We start from the raw sequence: 18,906 nt of genomic DNA, 5'->3' as shown, positions 1-18,906 counted from the left end.
CAATCTGATGACTTTGGCACAGCTTTGAAAGCCCCAGTGGTTCCCTCACCTGACAGTGTGCCGTCCTTCTGAGCTCCTTGTTTGAGAAGACTGTACACCTCACTGTTCACACACTCTAGAGTTGATAGAACTCTCAGGAAAATTCTTGTTTTAAGTTTGGATGCAAGCAGTTCTGTGCCCCTGTGGCTCAGCTCCAAGGCACAGCTAGAAACCTTTGGGATGGGACAGTTTGGAATAGAAGCTCATATTTAGCGTGAGCGGGCCTCATTCTTCCTGAGTCGATCCAGAGTGTCCAGAACATAAGCCTGCATCACACTTCTGGCCGCCACAGATTTCCATGGCAAACGTTTCCACAGAAATGAGATCGAAATGTCTAGTTGCTTAAATGTCATTGGACCAAGTAACACAAGGCTGCTGAGGGAACTGTTGTTGGTGTTTCCTAGGAGACTCCATTGTGTATTACAAAGGCCTGTTGCTTTCTTTAGATAGCAGACTTCTATTCAACACTTCTTGGTTCTTTATGCCAAGTTTCATTATTTCTTCTTTCTAACCTCTGAATGCTATGCACTCCCTTAGCCACTCCTGATATCAGAAGAATGGAATGGGGAAAATGGAAAGAAAAAAAAAATTGCAGAAATTCATTGTAAATTACACACTACTCGAAATGTCTTTCCGTTGGTGTTTTACATGTGATTGAATTGTTCTGACCTCAAATTACAGCAGTGTTTTCTCTATGACTAACTGATATAAAGTTTCATGGATGTCCTATACCTTGGCAAACACAGAAAGCACAGGTGTGTTCGCAATGGAATTCTGAATATATTTTGGACATGGTGTCAAAGAAGTCTATGCACAGGTTTAAGTCTATAAACCAAGTCATACATAATTTTCTTTTACTAAAATTTGTGTTAAAACGTGTTAAAGAAAGAAATACAAAATTCTTTAAATACTAGAAAAAATCATTATGTTCTAATGAATTTACATTATACCCTAAAACAGCTGAATTACAACTCTTTTCAAATAATTTACAAATGTGACTATTTCTTATAAGCAAAAAAATAATTGGCTGTGTTTTCACCCCTGTAATCATCAAGCTTCATTATACCAAAGCTTCCTTATATATTGGAGGCATAGACTATAGCTAGGAACCATTCATCACTGATAAGATTTCAAATCTTAGCTTCTCTCTCTCTCTCTCTCTCTCTCTCTCTCTCTCAAGCATACCTTTAATTACGAACCATGCGCCAACTTAAGAATCTGATTATCTGTATAAAAATCAATAAAATAGAAACAATACCATATGGATGATTTAGCAAAAATAGTACCAAAATCCAAGAATTGAAATTTTGCTCTTTTGCAAAATACATGCACTTTGAAAATGGGACAATAGAATACATATCTGTGCTTAGCGCCTTCAGGAGAAGGATTGGCCTCTAGTGTATGCACCTATAATCCCAGCATTCAAGACGAAGGTTGACTCCAGGGTGGCACACACAGGGAGTTCCAGGCCTCCAACATGGGTTGTTAGGTATATATTGGGGGTTGTTAGGTATATATATACCCATTTCTTAAATGTCTTTAAATGCCCTGTAAGGTGGCTCTGTGAGTAAGGAATCTACCGCTCAGCCAAGAGGCCAAAAAGCTCAAGCCACAGAACCTAGTCTGTGGAAGGAGAAAAATGACTATTACAATTTATCCTCTAACTTCCACTCTAGCTTTTTGGCATGAGTGCCCACACATATACACAGTGTGTATATAAACACATAATAAAATAAATTAAAATGAAATAAAATATTCAAATTGTGTACTTAGGTCTCCTCTGTTTGCAAATTATACCATAATTAACAAGTAGACTAACACAGCTACATTAGAAAGAAAGGAAGAAAGAAAGAAAGAGAGAGAAAGAAAGAAAGGAAGGAAGGAAGGAAGGAAGGAAGGAAGGAAGGAAAGAAGGAAGGAAGGAAGGAACACTGGTGTTTGCTATTGGTTTATACAGTCATTTTAACCCCCCCCCCCTTTTTTTAATGCTCTTACTTCACTTCCACTTGATCACAGACTCTGGCCCTCAGGGACTGTATGAAGAAGCAGTTGAACCAATGCTGTCTGGTCTTTTCACACACCTTGTCCCTCAGCACTAGGGTTCAAAATAGGTTTCAAAGGGCACATCCATATCAAGAGGAGTGTATGAAAGTCTTAGCTTTTTTGTGGCTGAAAGGCTTTTTCCTTTCTTCTCTCACTAGGGAAAAATGTTTGCCTTGAGCGAGCTCCTCACGGCAAACATCTTTGAAGAACAACTTCTGAAGTGCATTCAGCCTTGTCTCCAGTTCCTCTAGCTAAAGCTTTTAAAAGAGGTGTTGGGCACCACTCACCCCTGCCTTTCTGGGAGGTTATCTTAGCTGAGGAACACATAGACAGATTCCCCAGGAGACTTTGGAAGTGTCTTCTGGAAAGTGACTCCATAGAAAGGTTCCACGTGGAAGTCCTCTCCCAGAATACATCTTTCATAAACAGAAAATTTGTTCCACGTTCAAATATGCAAAGGGAAAGATCAGTGTCCCTGGCTGAAGCTTTGCCTGGGCTTGGGCTTTAATAATCTGGGAATTATAGTTAAACAGTGGAGAAAGTAGCATTTACTGAAAATTACCAATTATATTGAGATTGCAGTAGAGGAAAGTACCCTGAGTGTTGGGATCTACTTGGAAGGAACAAATCACCCCCAAGTGTACCGCTCCTTCCTCTTCCTGTCCCACTGGTGGATTAGCCTGGGTTGCTAATGGTGCAGATTTTTTTTGTTTGTTTGTTTTGCATTTAAAAGATTCCAGAGTGGAGCCTCTTTATAGAGTCCCATTCAAGAGCATCCTTACAAAGTCTTCTAAGGAATCTGCCTATGCGTCATGCAGCCTTAGAGAACCTCCCAGAAAAGCAGTGATGGGAAACCCAGATTTGTCTTCTTGTGACATGGTGGTGACCATTCATGAAGATTTAATCTTTACAGGCTATAGTTACCCTTACACAATACGGTTAAATACTTAAGGATAAATTCCAACGAAATGTTACCAATTGTATTAGTTCATTTTTATTCCGGCTCTAAAACGCCACAGCCAACAGTGACTTATGGAAGGGAGAGCTGATTTTTACCTGTGCTTCCTTCCAAAGGGAGAGTCCAAACCGGAGGGGAAGGCATGGCTCCATTAGGCAAGCGTGCTGAAACCAAGCACTGAGCGATTACACATTCAATTCAAAACAAAAAACAGGGAGAGCAAATTGGAATCAGATCAAGGCTATAAAAGCTCAAAGTCTTTCTCTTAATGACATATTTCCTCCAGCATATTAAAGTCCCCAGAACTCCCCCACAGTGCCACCAACCTGGGACTAAGTGTCTGAATGGATGAACCTATGGGGACATTATTTCTCATTCAAACCACCACACCGATGTGTAAAATGCTCTGCTATCAAAAGGACATTCAAAATATCTATCTAGTGTGTGTGTGTGTGTGTGTGTGTGTGTGTGTGATTAAGTCAATCAAAATAGTCAACAAAAATCAGTTTGTATAGTGTGGAGGACATGCGCTCAAAAGCCTGCCTCAAATCTAATAGTGTGACCCAAAGTCAATTTCCGAGATTCACATTCACTACAAATAAAATCCTGAAGAATAGTGCCAATACTGCTGTAAGGAAGCAAATGAAATCCCGTGAAGGAAGTGCCTTATTTGGTAATAGGGTGCATAGCTAATATGTAGTCCATACGCCCATTATATTGGAATTCAGAGTACAACTGAGGAAAACAATTACACTGAGCTTAAAATTATTTGGCTTTGTTCTGGACCTCTATGGCTGGAATTATTAAATTAAACTTGAATAATTTTCAATCAATTTAATTGTCAACCTATTAAAAGCGTACTTTTTAAGCTCAGCTAGTGGCAGGTAGTATGGTGGTGTAGGGCAGATGCAGCTTTCATTCACTCACCGGCCCAAACAATGGTTTTACATGAACTTGTCAGTGACCCACGCTGACCTCTATACGGTTATCCTACATTCACTTCTTTTGCGGTGATAAAACACCCTGACCATCAGCAGCTTGGGGAAGGAAAGGGTTGTTTGACTTTCTATTCCGGGCTGCAGGCCATTACTGAGGGAAAGTCAAGGCAGGATCTCAGGTACCTCAGCGCGTGGCATTCGCATTACCAGAAGCACAGTGACATTAGTCCATGAGCAAGGTGCTTGCTGCATAGGTTTAACCAGCTTCCTTCGTTCTGAGGAGGTCAGAGGTCAGTCCAGGAAACAGGTCTCCCCACTTGAATAAACATTAAGACGACCCTACCCCCACAAACAGGTCCACAGGCCAGTCTCACCTAGACAGTGTATCCAGGACAACAGTGAAGTACAAAATTAGTGTTATTAGCCTAGCAAGTGCTCTAAAAACAGACCAGGCACGCATCAGTGGGAACCATCAGGAGCCTTCCCATTGCATGAAGGACGCACCAACGGAGATGCTGAGAAGAGTCGTAGAGGAGGAAAAGTCACCAGGAAGTTCTGTGAGTGTAAGGGACGAAGACTTGTGTCAGAAGAGCAGGTGACAGAGGATAGCACTTTCTGGCATCAATGGGAGGAGAGGCCTTTTGTCCAGTGAAGGCTCGTTTTCCCAGTGTAGGGAAGGTGCCAAGACGATGAGGTGGGAGAGGGTGGTTGGGAGAGGGAGCACCTTCATGGAAGCAAGGGGTGGGGGTTGGGAGTAGGGGGAAGGGGGATAACATTTGAAATGTAAACACAGAGAATAACCAATAAAAATAATAACAAAAAAAAAATAACACCCTGCCCTGGGTGGGGCCGGCATATCCTTACTGAAGTGCACATAGACTTCTTTATTGCACAGCTCCATCCATATATCTACACAGAAGTTCACATGAAGCAGTTCGATGTTCACCTTCTCTTCCCCAAGGCAGGAGGATCAAAAATATCTCCAAAACAGCCAGATTTGGAATTGGCTCTCACCTCCCAGGCCGTAGTTCGCATTCCTTAAACTTCACCCTTACCTGAGATCTTAACTTAGGCCACATCTAGAGCTCGCCTTTTAAAATACACGCGCATGCTCGATAGGAGCCAGAGATCTAAGATGCAACTCCTGGTTGTAGAGTAGGCTAGCTGGGAGGCAAAAGGGGTCACTAGGATGACTTCTTCTGCTGGTGGAAATATAATGCACCCCACCCCGTTCCTCACAGTGGAAGCTCCCAAGCATTCCCTTCTCTACCATAAAGACAGAAGTCCAGAATGTGCCAGAGAATTCATTTCATTGCTCTGTCTGGTAAAATAAACATCAGGTTTAATTTGAATAAGCGTCAGTCTTCCTGATTATTTTCCTGTCTTCAGTCTCAGGTCCCTTCTTCGGGCACATTAGAAAGATCCTGCACAGTGATGGAGGCCTTTTGGTCCTTTGTGTGGGCAGTCCCTCTGCCTAAGAAGAAAGAGTATGACCCTGGCCCTGCATGTTGATTTGAAACTTAAGAGCAACACAACCAAACAACAAACAAACAAACAAAAAAAACCGAAACAACAACAACAAAAACCCACAGAAGACAACTCCTCAAACCAACAAGATTTCAGGAATCACTGCAGGACATTTGCACGAACAGTCCCGGGGCAGAATGTTCAAAGCCCAGGTTGATACAGAACCTTCTCCTAGCCTCCAGCTCCCAGGTTGTCTTGGGATGTGTTAGGTTCTTGGTTGAGTGAGAAATAAAGAGCCCGGGCGTGAGACACAACTCTAAACTGGGACTGCCCCTCCCAGCGGTCAGCTGGGGCTGATACTGTCCAGGCATCGCCCAAGGGAAAAGGTTGTGGCAAGGTCGCTCTGAAAACGCGGGAGGAGTCTGGCGGGTGATTGATGCTGGGAAGGGACCGAATGAATACAAGTACTTGTCTGAGGACCGCCAAGACCCCAGAGAGCTGCTGAGGATCCTCTGTCTGGCATTCTCTCAGCCTTTTGTCAGAGCTTCATTCAGTTGAGAGAGGCCAGCTAAGGAGCAGCTGGGCTCCTGCAGCGAGCCGCAGACCCCCTGAGGCAGTTGACGGACCAGAGAAGAAGCTTCCTTTGCTAGTGGCGCTTCTCCTGGAGCTTCCAGTCCATGCGAGGTAACTAACCATTCTGGTTTAGCTTTGAATTAACATCTGCATCTACGACTGTACCTTGCTCTGGGGCTTCCGCTTTGCTTAGTAGTTTGGGTTTTGTTCTGTTTTAATTAGTCAAACTTACACACAAGGACGATTTAAGCCGAGATTGGGTTGTAAAGCGAATGTTTGAAGTCACAGTAGTTAGTACTGATCTGTTATTCTCTCGGTCCTTGGCTGAGTGCATTGACGTATGTATGCCCTTGGCCGCTAGGTGCCTTCATTCCGGGTCCCCAAACTTAGCTAACTTTGGGCTTGCGTCTTCCCGGCAAACACGAGTGTTCTTTCTCTGGGGCACCCACCCTCCCCAGTCTGGAACACCCCTGCCCGAATGCTCCACCCCTTTGAGACTGGTCTACCGCAGGGCAGGGGATTAAAACAGTGGGAGCTAGGTCAGGAAGGAGAATGAATGCAGACCAGCGGGTGGCGTGCGCCAAAGTTCCCCATTGGCGCGCAGACTTAACTTACTGTTGCGGCGCGGGTCGAGGCAACCCGGCAAGTGTTAGTGTTTTCAGAGGCGTGGCTGGGACCGCTGACTAAACTGTCCTGTCTTCATTCCCCTTTTGGTCTCCAGACTGAAAACATCGGAGCGGCTACCGGACTCTCATGGGAGCAAGCTCTAACATGCTCGTAAGCCTGAGCGGACGCGCCTTGGTGGCGCTGCTGCTGGCCTGTGGCTTGTTGGGGGTATGGGGAGAGAAAAGAGGATTCCTGTCTGCCCAGGCCACACCGTCTCTTGGGACTAAAGAGGTAATGACGCCACCCACTAAGACCTCCTGGACTAGAGGTTCCAACTCCAGTCTGATGCGTTCCTCCTCACCTGCGGAGGTGACCAAAGGAGGGAGGGTGGCTGGAGTCCCCCCAAGATCCTTCCCCCCTCCGTGCCAACGAAATATCGAGATCAGCAAGACTTTTAAATACATCAACACGATTGTGTCGTGCCTCGTGTTCGTGCTAGGCATCATCGGGAACTCCACGCTGCTAAGAATCATCTACAAGAACAAGTGCATGCGAAACGGTCCCAATATCTTGATCGCCAGTCTGGCTCTGGGAGACCTACTCCACATCATCATCGACATTCCCATTAACACCTATAAGGTAATGTACTGGAACTGATCTGACCGTCTGGAAACCAGGGGTGGGGATGGTAGGTAGAGTGGTTAAAGTGGCAATCTTCAAAGTTTTTTTCGAGGGGAGCACTTCCTCAAGAAGTCTTCTCTCCAGATAGTGATGATTGAACAGGATTTTCTTCTGGGTTTTCTTAGTCTCTGACAAGTGTAGCTTTCTAAGTAGTGACATTATTCCTGTTAGGAAAGAAGAATTCAGATGTTCCCAACCCAGGGTCACTGAATCAGAGGCTCTGAAGCTGACAGCAGTGATGTATTTTACAAATCCTTTCTCTGTAACTATGATAAGATTTGACCTTTGGGGATCACAAGCCCGGAAGTCAGTCTTTCTAGGCTCAACCTCTTATAAGTATGGTCTCCAAACTGGGATCCTCTGGGAGTTTGTTAGGAATGCAAATCTGCCCCAAACAGATCTTCTATCTTCGACGTACAGATGATTCACGGGCGAGGTAACTTTGGAAAGGGTGGTTTTCAGGACCTGGAAAGCCTTGTGGTAAGATTTCAGGACATAATTGGCTTGGGCTAAAGGGGCCCAGAATGGAGTAGAAGGGAACTCCCTGCTGGTAGTGGCCTTAGATACCCTCCATGGAATAACGTTCTGCTCCAAGTGAAAGGTTAGATATGTTACCTTCTTTACCCATTGCAGCTACCCACATGTTGGAATTTATTGCCATTTTATACATGACCTATAGGATATTCAGGGGCCCTCCATGAGTTAGAGGTGGAGAACAGGCTCCAGTATGCCAGATTCCCAGATGTAAGCTTTGTGATGTTATCTCTGATATTTCATGGTAATGCACAAAACATGGGCAAGAGAATGGAGAACTGTGTAATAAAGTCCGTAAAATTGTCAGTAGTTAACATTTCGGTGGTTTGCACAGCTATCAGAAAAAATGGCTCAGAGAACAAGGCAGGACATGAGCATCCACACAGTTGACTCTGGGTGGTTTTGGACGTCAGGACTATATCCTGGCACCTGTGGGTCTCATTCTCTCCCATTCTCCAATAAACTGCCCACCTCTGGGGAGTTTGTGGTGTTAATGAGAACGGATGGAATAAAAAGGCCAGCAATGTTTAGAGTTGTGCAAGTTTGTAGCACTGCTTCCCAAGGTCATCAATAAAAAGCCACAGAAAAACACAATCCGGGTGTAAAGGAACAAGAGTGCACTTTGTACACGGGCCAAAGACCAACCCAAACCTTTGTACAAGGAGCTGAGAGACTGTTGAGATGGGGAAGATTGGCAAGTGTTCTCTAACCAAAATGGCGTGAGTGGTTACCATAAGGCAGCCCTTGCGATTGTTCTTTGTTGGTCCCTGGGAAGCCTGACCCCAGTAGTCACACTTAAAGGGAATTCCAGACATTTCTGAGACTTAGAGATGGGACATAGATTAGGATCCAGACCCTGGAGAGAAGCAGAAACAGAGAGAGAGATACAGAGAAGAAATGCTAAAAATCTGGGACAGCGATTGCCGTTGATGGCCTCTGAGAATCTGCCTGGAGACATATAGGCTGAGAAGTTCTTTACCTGTGCTCGCAACTCTGGTAGGATCAGAACTGACCCACTTTTATACAATGGCAAGATTTCTTTCTTTCCACAGTGAACTGGGAAGCTTTGCAGGAGACAGTGGGAGGAACTGAAAAATAGTCGAGTCAAGATTCCTCCCCAAAGAGGAGATTATAATCTGCCTTTGCTGGGTATGCACAAAAAGCCCATGAAATTCTATTTTAGGCAGGCTTCATTGACCTACACATTTAACCAAGTTAGAAACTCCCTTAATCAGTAGCCATGGAACTGTTGAGTGAAAGACAGGGCTTGGAACTTTTTCTTTCTTTGTGTTCCCACTAGAGCAGACATAAACTGACCCTTCCAGGAGCATGGTACTTTCTGCCTGATCAAATGACTATTCTGATAAGCCAGAAACTATCTAACTGAACCATGCAGGTTTCCTTTCAAGTTCCTCAATTATTTCCCCTGGAAACTACATCCTTTACCCCAAAGCTATTCAATACACTAAAGCTTACTCCTAGAACAAAATGATGAGTCACTAAAGTTAGTCATCCAAATCTGTCTACAAGAAACTCAAGTTGTCAACTTAGATCCCACAGTAATGAGTGTTAACATGAACTCCTAAAAATCCTACAGTGTTGCCTTGGGTTTGCTTTGAGACTGTAACAGTAGCCTCAGTTTTATACATACATACATATATATATATATATATATATATATATATATATATATATATATGTAACATATTTATATAGAATGCATATATAGAATGCATATATGCATTATAAACTCATTTTATTTCATTAAACTACTCAGATAATGTTTCACAGAATGTACAGCTCTCCATCCCAATTTAAGTCATTGAGGAAGTAAAGAAGTTAATTGCCCAAATACCACAACATTGGAAAGTGATCCCTCTTGACGTAAACACAGCTTATCTGGTCCTAGCCTTCCCGATCACACTACTTCAAGAATGCTAAGGCACATCAAATTCTTCCCCAGGCTGAGCTTCATCAGGACCTCAGCTTGAGTTCATGGGTGGAAACTGTGACTCGTGGCCACATTAAGTAAAGACACAGGTAAACCTTTTCAGAATTCATCTGAAATGTCAGCTTTGCAGCCCAGAAGTCCTCTTCGGGCTGTCTAGATTATACAATATGGTGGATGCTGTCCTAAAGGCCACTCACCAAAACACCTAAGACGAGTTAAAAGTCATGTTATGCCCCTAAATAACTGTGGCTGTATATAACTCTTACAAACATGTTTGTAAAGTTCTAGAGCCTTGGGCATTGTAATTGCCAAAGTATAATTTTAGTGAGTTACGAATGCTGCTGTAAATGTCTTCTAAAGTGATAGCTATGAGTTGCTAAGCAAGTCAAACTCTAACTTTTTATCCCCCTCTGGAATCAGACTCCATCAGCACTTCTATCTCTGTGCCCTAGAAGCTCACAAGTGCCCTTTTGAATCTACTACACTCATCTGAAGTTCAATTTCATAGCATTCAGTAATGCTGACAAATCACAGATGTCACAGCTTGTATCGACCCTTAAAGTTGCTCTGAAATACAGGTGGTGTTTTACATGAAATCTTGTCTGCAAGGAGCAGACTACCTTAGGAAATTTGCCTGCCCCACCCTATCCTGCCCCTGTCCCACCCTGCCTGGCCCTGTCCCACCCTGCCTAGCCCTGCCCCGCCCTGCCCTGCCCTTCTTTACCCTGCTATGCTTCTTTTCAGGATCTGGGTCTCTAGAAACTTTTAGTTGGAGCCATTCTGTGATGTCCTCCATCAAGAGAACCCTGTGTTGAAGGTGAGGGAAGAGGCTCAGGACCCGGAATGAGTTGCAGATACTAAACACTTCCAACACTCATGTAAATTACGTGTGAAACAATAAGAACTTTGAACCCTTCCCATTGGGATGCATGGGTTATGCTGACATTGAAGAACATAAAACAGCTGAGAATAGGAAAAATCGAATCATCCACAGTGTGTACAGTGACACACAGATACAGTACCAAATGTTATACGAACTTGTAGATAAGTAAGTGGACAGATAACATCTGGCCCTGGTCTCAGTGCATAGTAAGCAAATAATAAAAACTACCAGAATGTTTGCATTTTTATGTTAAAATGAAAAGGGACGTTGATGTTTGGAGTGTTCTTTTTCTTCAGCTTTTGTCATTACAAACATGACTACAAGCATCCTATTACATATACACAATTCTGCACACATGTATATGTCTAACTGCTTCTAAAAGATAAATCTCTAGAACCTAAGTCAAAGAGTGTATCTACTTGGCAGTTTATCTGAATAATGTCACATTATATTATTGACGTTCTCTTGGTTCTGATCACTGCTTCGACATATCTCCTGGCATGTATCATATCTTAACATCTGTGCTATGTTTTTAAGTCACCATGTCCATGATGACATGGTGCATGTGTCCACTGCACTAAAAGCTACTATTGTGTTACAAATAAAAACCTAGTGTCTGACTACAGAGCCGTGGTAGCCCAGACATCGAAGCTACGTAGAAAAGTTGAGAGTACACCTCGACACTAAAGTGCTTTAGTATTACTTGTTCTCTGGATCATTACTTTGACTTGGTTCTGCTAAACAGTGATGTTGTTTTAAAGATTGATGACTGGCTGGGGATAAAGTTTTAGTTCTTGAGAAAATAATGAGCTTTTGAATTTATCCTTTTAACTTAAAAATATAGTTTTCTTTTGTGTTGTATTTATAAGGATGACTAAGTATGTATAATTCTCAAATAATAGCTTTCTTTTTGTCTAACCAAGATGAACTTTTTAAAACCAGCTTGTAAACAAAGGGGATTGGATTTCTACATTAACTGTTGTGATAGGGATCTAAAGGTAGTCCATGTGCACAGGGGTCAAGAGCAGAAGCCTAACCAAGGCAAACACTGGGGTGCTGTGAAGGGCTCTTGATGTTAAGACTTTGTTTGCCATCATAGAGCGAGAGTGAGAACGATGGATGCATAGTCCTGATGGGCAACATTCCTGATCTTTAACCTTTAACCAGTTCAACTGAAACACACTTAGCATTGAAATGTGGGCATGTCAAAGTGTAGGAGTGCTCAGGGAGCCCAAAACTTAGTTTTGAAAGAGATGACCTTAGCAGGTAGGCAGGCATTTTCTGTTTGTGGCATCATCAATTATCATTGATATCATCAATTATCATTATGGACAAACTCACTTTTCTCACTACCCTACATAGATCCTTTGTGACTCTGACAGCTTTGAGTAAAGTTAACTAGTTGGAAAAGTAAATGTTGAGGGACCAGTATCAGAGTTACCCCTTGAGGTGACTGTTTTCCTTTCAGTGAATCTTAAGTGTATCTCTCTCTCTCTCTCTCTCTCTCTCTCTCTCTCTCTCTCTCTCTCTCTCTCTCTCTCACACACACACACACACAAATGTGTGTGTGTGTGTGTGTGTGTGTGTGTGTGTGTGTGTGTGTAGCAATACCAGACCAGTCATCATCACGGGACTGGCAGGGGAGTATCATCCTCGAAATTTAGTAACAATTATCTCATTACCAATCACTCCTCTGAAAAGGAGAAAGTGGGTAGGCTATTGTCTCTGGGTAACTTGGAATCTATTAGCAAACAGCTTGATGTCCCATTCAGCATAGGGGCTGCAGCAGCCTGTGACAAATGGCAGTACCCATGTGATGTCCTGCATAGAACATCAGATCAAGCACAGTTTCCCTTTACATGTCTAAGTAGAGCAGAGTGGGCGTGCCTCACCCTCCTGTTTGAGGGTGTTGGCAAAACCAAGTAACAGATCAATAGCAGACTTAAGTAACCCAGAAACTCCAGACACAATATCCCCACTGTCCTGCATGCAGATGTAGATTCCTGTGACAAATGCTTAGCAAACAGTGGCCTCTGCCCAGTGAAAAATTATGTTTGCCTTTGATCTGACACTTGAACACTCCACGAATTGGAGGCCCTAAAAACGTTAAGTAAAGTTTCTTGGGATGTTGTACAGTTTATCTCTCAAGGACTTCACTTTTTTTTTTTTTCTGTCCTTGTTCATATAGAGTGAGTGTTCGAAACTGAAAATATTTCCTCAGTTGTACAAAATGATGACGTAGCAGGCTCCTGTGTCAGGGCCAGAAACCCCTGTTCTTCATTTCACAAGGAAAACCATATAAGGTTATCTTTGTGTGGCTAATATGCTGTGGTTGATTATTTTTAGAGAAACATGTCAAATGTTAATAAATGATTAAGTGATTTAGAGTGTGTTGACGGAGAAATCCCGAGCTGAAATAAGATTTTAGCTGTAATTTATGATGTGAGACAGCCCCCTCCAGAATTTTGCAAAGTCTTCTAGAGGTTGGCTATGTTTAAAGATGCGTGCCCCTGGAGTGTCTGAGTTTCCCTTGGCCAAAACATGGCTGATATCAGCCTTCTGTGTCCTTACGGTTTACGGTAAGTGGTCATTCTGTCACTCTTTCCTTGTAGACTCTCTGATGAACATGCAGGAGAACAAAATTAATTAATTAGATAATTAAATTTCAAAAAATCAAAAAACATGGCGGAGGGTATGGGAAGGTGAATGAGAAGAAGGGATGGAAATGAGGCTGATGGCCATCATTGAGTCAAAAATGTATCAGCCAAAGTTGGCAAGCAGTTTTCCTCCCATTGGGGGCCCCTGGGCTTCTGTTTTCCTGTGGATTCCAGAAAGAATACAAACTAACCTCAGAGTGGTTACACTGTACACAGCCTGACAGTGTGATTCAAAGGACTTTTTGGTGCTTTAGAATTCAGACATGTGCCAGTAGTTTACCACTGTCCCCGGAGAGAGGGCACCGGCGGTACCGACCCGACTATGGCATGACGTGACTTCATACGCTTGCTTGAAGTCATTCCATCTGTGTCATGATCTGAGTCCTGTGGCCATAAGGACTCCAGTTCTTAGTCTCTTTAGGCATTTTGGGCGAATCTTCTTAGGAGATCTAGTTTACATAAATGAACTTAGCGGTTTTGTTCTTTCCCTTAGCCAGATTTCTTAAGGATATATAATGTGTCAAGAAATCTTTTAAGCACAAATTGTGGATATGTTTTTAAGTTCAGACAATAGGACCACAGCCATCTTTATTTTTTCTTTTGTCATGCTGGGGTCAAATCCAGTGCCATGCAGAAACTGGGCAATTCATTTCTTTCTTGCCTGTTATAGACTTAAAAATAGTAGATCTATATAGTATCTACTATAATGATAACAATAGTAGAATCTGTATATTTAATGTAAACTTGAATTTCTCCTGAAACGTTTTCAGTATTTTTAGATCTCTGATTTTTTTCCTAGACATTTGTGACAAGCACTTTATTTAATTTGTCTCCACAAAAATCAGAGTTCTGTTTAGTTATAGAAATCTTCCAGGGCCATGTGAGTAGACGAAACACATGGGCTTCTGTTTCACACAACTCCGAGGGATGCTGTGTATGCTGGGATTCACTTAATTGCTGTGCAGAGGCCCTAGGTGATATCATTTCTGGCCACTTACTTGTAGCTCGTATAACAACCTAGTGCTTAGGTGACTGCTGCACTGTGATTAATGACAAAAACTTTCATTTATGTTTGTCCCTGAGAATATAGGTACAGATTAAAATACACACACACACACACACACACACACACACACACACACACACATACACAATGAGTTTAACCAGAAGTATAACATAAGTTCTTTCAATATATAAATAAACACAATTCAGACACAAAAGTTCCTGAGTGAGACTATTCTATCTTGTTAAAAATAGTAGTTTAAAATTTCCCCACCAAAGTGAAACCTACCTGCTACAGGAAAACTGAGACTTTTTTAAAGACAATCTCACTTTTTGAAGTTTGGAAATGGAGCAACCCATTATTCCCTTCCTTGGATGTTTACACAGTTGAAGTTCTTCTCTGATGCCAGCCATTTCATAGACAGGTCTCCACCTCGTAGGATAGAGCAACCTGCACTTTCCTCTTATGCCTGGCCACCCACCACTCTCTAAGCGATCATCTCTTCCCACCTGTGCGAACCATAATCTAAGGTCCATCCAGGAACACAGGCTCTCACTATACAGTGAGAAGCAGCAGGGTCTGTTCTATGTCAGACATTTCCTTGACAGGTCTGTGGTGGGAGGGCGACTGTGGGAGAGGGATTACCTTTCACCTCTTCCTGTCAGCTGGGAAAGGCAGAACTGAAGAAGAGCTCAGCTCACCACTGAGCCTTCATCCCAGAGAACCTGGCTCTCTGTCAAGAGAATTGGATCATCTGGGCTTGAAGATACAACAGGCAAATCTGCTGTCCTCTCTGGTCTCTAAGGAATATATTTAGAGTGCGTTTGGCATCAATTTTGGTCTTATGGTCAAAAAGCAGTCACTTGCTGAATCATTTTTATCCAACAAACATTTAATGAATGACCTGACCACTGTGTGCCAGGAAGAGTTTGGGGCATTCTAAATGGGGTAACATGGTCTACGGGGATTTTCACTCAAAGCTCAGCAGACACTCCTAATTTTTAAAATGTAAAAAGAAATGGTATGTATGGTTACTGGGGTGAGTGAGCATTTCCTTCTGCAAGACAATTAGCTTTCCATTTCCTGATGATATGGGCTGGAGTTTTGTTGGTATGCTCTGAGTATCAGCAGGTGCTTTCCCCATTTAATTACTCAAGAATGCAATTTTTAATTAAAAAGAGCAATGAAAAATGGAAAGTTTGTTGGAGAATTTTTTTGTTTATTTAATAACCTCCAAGAAAGAGAATTTGTTCTCTGAGATTCCACTATAATTTTAGAAATATTTATACAGTGCATGCGATACAAAAACTAATTCTATAATATGAAATTAAACTACCTTCTTCATGTTCTCGTGCCCTTTTCTTTTTAAACGGATAGAAGATTATAAATTAGAGGACACAAAAGTGTCTGTTCTTGAGTAGAATTCTTATAATTGGCCTGGTGGTGTCTTTTTTTCCCCCGATTTACTGTTGATTTGTTTACTTTTATCACTTCGAGGAAGGGCGCTGAGAAACCAGCATAAGCAAGCTTAGGGGAAACAGGCCAGAGCAAACACAGCATGCAGTTCTGTCAAAGCTACAACACTGTGCAGTGCCTGTAGAAACCCATCACCAGCAAAAGTCTTGAACTACACGAGACAAAATGAAGTAGAAGGCGTTGTCGGTTACAGGAGTTGTGGCTCACAGACCCACTGTGATGGCAATTAGATAATATGTATCTAAACTTAACTTTTAGACAAACTTCTGTAAGTGTAATTTCTGGAGAAATGACAACTGATCCTTTTCTTCCTTTTCCTCCGTGCTGGGGATTGAGCCCAGGACCTCACACCGTGGTGAGCACACAGTCCACCCTACTGAAGAAGAGCTTCAGACCAAGACTGATTTTTTTTTTTTTTTTTTTTTTTTTTTTTTTTTGGTTTCAAGTAATTCATCTTCCCATACCCTTAAATTATGGAATTAAGGAGGCAAAGCCCAGAGATTAAAAACAAGACAAAAAAAATATAGAGAATAAAAATTGTCCTCTTGCTGCATTTAAAATAGCATTGCTTACTGATTCACTAAAAGTCTATCATTTTCCAGTGAGCGGTGAGAGGGAAAATTTCCACATATCACTGAAAATATGTAAGAATATCCACTCACAAGATTTTACCAAGCTATCTTGGTTGAGAGTAGGTGCCTCACAAGCTTCACAGGTCTCCCTCCTATAAGGACTCAGACATTAGAGAGTGGATGTTTCCAGCTAGTCTCAAAGACTAACTTTCCCAAAGATGATCACTAGAGACCATGTGGACCACAGAGCTGAGCATCAGCAGTGGTCATGGATTCTGCCAGAGGGAAACAGACTTTGTCCGCAAAGCCTCCTGACTTTACCCCTTTAATTCGATAGCTTAAGGGTAATGTCTAAATAATAAAGATGGGTCAAGCACGCCATTAAACAATCAGTTCGGGGTTTCGTGAAGAAGAGCACTAGAAACCATTTGAAGTTCTCTTCCTTTCTACAGAATGATGGGAACAGCATCCTGCACTCTTTTCCCATCTCTGACCTCACAGAACAGCAGCTGCCAGTTTGGAATGGAAAGCGTGAGATCCTGGAGGCTGGTGAAGATTAACGCTCTCTTCTTCGCAGCCCTTTTCCCTTCAAAAGCGTCGACTGGAGAGTAGCAATTGCTCAGTTATGACTAGGCTCCTTACTATCTCTCTGTTGAATTTGAACAGCATTGTTACAGTTTGAAGTTTATGTTTGCCTGTCTTCTGTGATAACACGGGTCAGAGGTTGGACTGCAGCCCTCTCAGTGGTATGAAGAGCCAGTCCAATGCCTGGACTGGGCCAAAAATAATATCAACCTCAAAACAGAGCCTGGATGTAGGACAGAGATCATTTTTGTTGGTCCTGTATTTCCCCGTGGTAGCCTGAACAGTCTCATATCTTGATTTTTGTTATGGCTGCACCGACCCTGCAAGGTGGCAGTATTAACATACTTGGAAACAAATTGAAAAAGAGTGAATTTTTTAAAAAACATTCAGATGTTTGAATGTTACATGAATAAAATAGTTTGAGATTTAAGTCAAGTTTCTTAATAAAAAGGCATCAGAATGAAAAAATGAGTGGATAGAAAGTAGATGATGATACAGATGAAAGGGATAGATAGATAGATAGATAAATAGATAGATAGATAGATAGATAGATAGATAGATAGATAGATAGATAGATAGATAGATGGATAGATAGATAGATAGAGAAAGAAAGATGATAGATAGATAGATAGATAGATAGATAGATAGATAGATAGATAGAAAGAAAGATAGATGATAGATAGATAGATAGATAGATAATAGATAGATAGATAGATAGATAAATAGAAAGATAGATAGATAGATAGATAGATAGATAGATAGATAGATAGATAGATGATAAACAGGGTGGATGGATTAAGGGATGGATGGATGAACAGACAGACAAAGATAGTTGGGAGAAGGATAGAGAGATGATAAGTAGATGGTACTATGAAGCTGAGAAGTCCCCCCTACCTGCCATGTAAAAGCTGAGTCTGTCAGCTAGGGAATCACTGGTTTAATTCCTAATTTAAATACCACAGAGAATGGGACAAGTCTGAGGTTAAGCAAGCAGGCTGAGAAGAAAAAGATATGAATTCTTCCTTCTTGTACTTTTAAAAATCTACTCAGATTTTTAATACATCGGATATGATTCCTACCCACATTTCAGACAGCATTCTACAAAATCAGAGATGCAGGTGTTAATTTGGGGACCGGCTGGGATACACCTCAGTGGTAGATGTTTATCTCATGTGATCCAGGCACTTGGGTTTAATCCCTAATACCAAACATACCATTTCATTCAAAGGGTGAATTGTATTTGGGAGCGCCGCAATGCCTGCCAGTCAAATAGGTACTTAAGGTTAACCACTGCATAGGACACAGGCTTCTGCTGCAGATAGAGTCCATCTATCTCACACACAGCCATGAGACTCAAAATGGCTTTGTTTACCCCTAAGCTCTTTCTGTAAGCAGCTTGTGAAAACAGTTTGGCAGACATGATAGTGGTTACAGGCACAGACTCTAGAGATAGTGGACGGGCATCTGTTGCTTAAGTGAGAAACTCAAGCAGACACAGTTAAAATGAAGAGGAGTAAATCATCTGACTGGCTCATGGCTTAAACAGTAATGAACTTGTTATTTCAGTCTGGGGCAGGGATTCAGATGCAGCTCAGCTAGAAGCTCCCAGCACAGTATCTCTCACCAGGGTCCACTAAAAAGACTGGAAGGTCCTGCACTTCTTGAAACTCAGGAATCTTTGACCAAGGCTGAAGCGTTTGCTGGCTCAGAAACTTGCCGCTCTCTTGCTCCTTGGTTTTAGGTGGCCTCAAATATTTGCCATGTTGACTCTCAGAGAAATGTCTGAATGTTCTTATAGAACAGCAGCCGGCCCCCTCCAGATCAAGTGATCCTAGAGAGTGTGACAAGGTTGTCATATGTTTTTTATCAAGTCTTCAGAAATATACATGTATTGTTATTTTTGCCTTGTTTTATTCATTAAAAAGACTTACTTTGTTTAA

The 18,906-nt window shown here is 42.1% G+C and overlaps 1 protein-coding gene across 1 annotated transcript in view; it reads left to right on the top strand.

Annotated features, from left to right (window-relative positions):
- The first annotated feature begins 6,678 nt into the window (after positions 1-6,678).
- EDNRB (endothelin receptor type B) overlaps positions 6,679-18,906 on the top strand; it is a 29,788-nt gene continuing 17,560 nt past the window's right edge. Inside the window, exon 1 of the mRNA XM_080916614.1 lies at positions 6,679-7,263. Coding sequence (XP_080772740.1) covers positions 6,772-7,263 — 492 coding nt within the window. The 5' untranslated portion in view covers positions 6,679-6,771. The remainder of the gene's footprint in view (positions 7,264-18,906) is intronic.

Source organism: Micromys minutus (assembly GCF_963924665.1).
Source record: "Micromys minutus genome assembly, chromosome: 5".
Classification (NCBI taxonomy): domain Eukaryota; kingdom Metazoa; phylum Chordata; class Mammalia; order Rodentia; family Muridae; genus Micromys; species Micromys minutus.
This window is presented reverse-complemented; position numbering and strand designations above follow the sequence as displayed.